Source organism: Carlito syrichta, unplaced genomic scaffold, assembly GCF_000164805.1.
Source record: "Carlito syrichta isolate Samal-C Ts95f unplaced genomic scaffold, Tarsius_syrichta-2.0.1 Scaffold126650, whole genome shotgun sequence".
Taxonomy (NCBI): domain Eukaryota; kingdom Metazoa; phylum Chordata; class Mammalia; order Primates; family Tarsiidae; genus Carlito; species Carlito syrichta.
In genome coordinates, this window is record NW_007070746.1 from 1 (window position 1) to 1439 (window position 1439).

At 63.0% G+C, this 1439-nt stretch overlaps 1 protein-coding gene across 1 annotated transcript in view; it reads left to right on the forward strand.

Annotated features, from left to right (window-relative positions):
- The first annotated feature begins 284 nt into the window (after positions 1-284).
- The window catches only part of TAPBPL (TAP binding protein like), a 7634-nt gene continuing 6479 nt past the window's right edge, over positions 285-1439 (forward strand). Inside the window, 3 exon segments of the mRNA XM_008048776.2 lie at positions 285-341; positions 534-843; positions 952-1221. Of these exon segments, the coding sequence (XP_008046967.2) occupies positions 285-341; positions 534-843; positions 952-1221 (637 nt within the window).

Sequence of the window (1439 nt, forward strand, 5' to 3'; positions counted from 1 at the left end):
CCAGCGGCCCGTGGGGCAGCGGCTGAGAGCGCGGGCACCAGAGCAGAGCGGGGCCTCCTCTGGGGACGGGGGGAGTCGTCGTCCTGCCGCGAGGGCACTGGCCTGGGAGCCGACTCCCCGGGGGGGCTGCCCCAGGCTGGGAAGCCACTTGCCGGTGGCCCGGAGCTGGGGGAGGGGAAGGCCACCTGCCCCGGCCGGAAGCCGAGCTGGCGGCGGGCCGGGTGGAAACAGGGCAGGCCGCCACAAGCGTCCCGGCGGGAGCAGACGTCGCGCCTCCACGCCCCATGGCAGCATTTGCGCGTTTAGCTGCTGGTTTTTCTGAGAGCCCCTTTGATTCAGCGGTTGGTAGCGAGAGTGAAAGGCTAAGCCCCTCCAGCCAGGCAAATCCGGGACTTGCGTAATCCACACCAAGAAGCATTTGCCCAGAGTAGCAGGTGCTTCCCAGAAACCTGGTTCGGGAGGTGACAGGGGTCTGGGGGCCACAGGGACAGCTGGGACCCTGGAGGACAAGTCGTCCCCCGCTGACTCCACAGTCTGTGGGGTGGCATGGAAAGCAAGTGTGGAGCCGCTTTCTGGGCCGGGGGTTGCGCTCACCCACCCTTCTGCCTCCAGAGCCCCAGGCAGCAGGAGGGCAGTGGAGGGCAGTGGATGTGGCCTTGGACTGCTTCCTGGTGAAGGAAGGTGGGCACCATGGAGCTCTTGCCAGCAGTGAGAACAGGGCAAAGGCCTGGCTCGTGCTCAAGCAGGTGCCAGTGCAGGACGATGGCTCCCTAGAAGCCTTCACTGATTTCCAAGCGGGCACCCAGGCCCAAGATGACCCACCTGTTATCTTCGAGGCCTCAGGTAAAAGCCTTTCCCCCGTGTCGTTGATCCTTCTGGGCTCCCTCCACCGGGACAGCCGTTCCCCACGGCACCCACCCACTCGCCCTCCTTGTGCCCCCTTCTCCCCAGTGGACCTGGTCCAGATTCCCCAGGCAGAGGCCTTGCTCCATGCCGACTGCAGCGGGCAGCAGGTGACCTGTGAGATCTCCCGCTACTTTCTCCAGACCAGAGACACCACCGCTGAGATGGTAGCTTGGTTCATGGCCAACGTGCAGGTCTCTGGAGAGGGGCCTAGTATCTCCATGGTGATGAAGACTCTTGGGGATGCTGAGAATGGGGCTGTCTGGAACCCCACGATAAACCTGCCCCTGAGCCCCCAGGGGACTGTGCAGACCACAGGTGAGAAAATGAAAAGCAAACAGCAGAAAGGAAGTTATGTTTTTTTAAAGTGGTGAGAGAGGAGGGGACAGAGAAGGGTGTCCCGCCTGCATCTGCCATACTCGTCATCTCGGGGTGCCCCCGAGGCCTTGGTCCTTCTTCCTAAAAACCCGAGTCCTAGCTGGGCTCCGTGGCTCAGCCTGTAATCCCGCGCCTTTGGGAGGCTGAAGTGAGTGGAT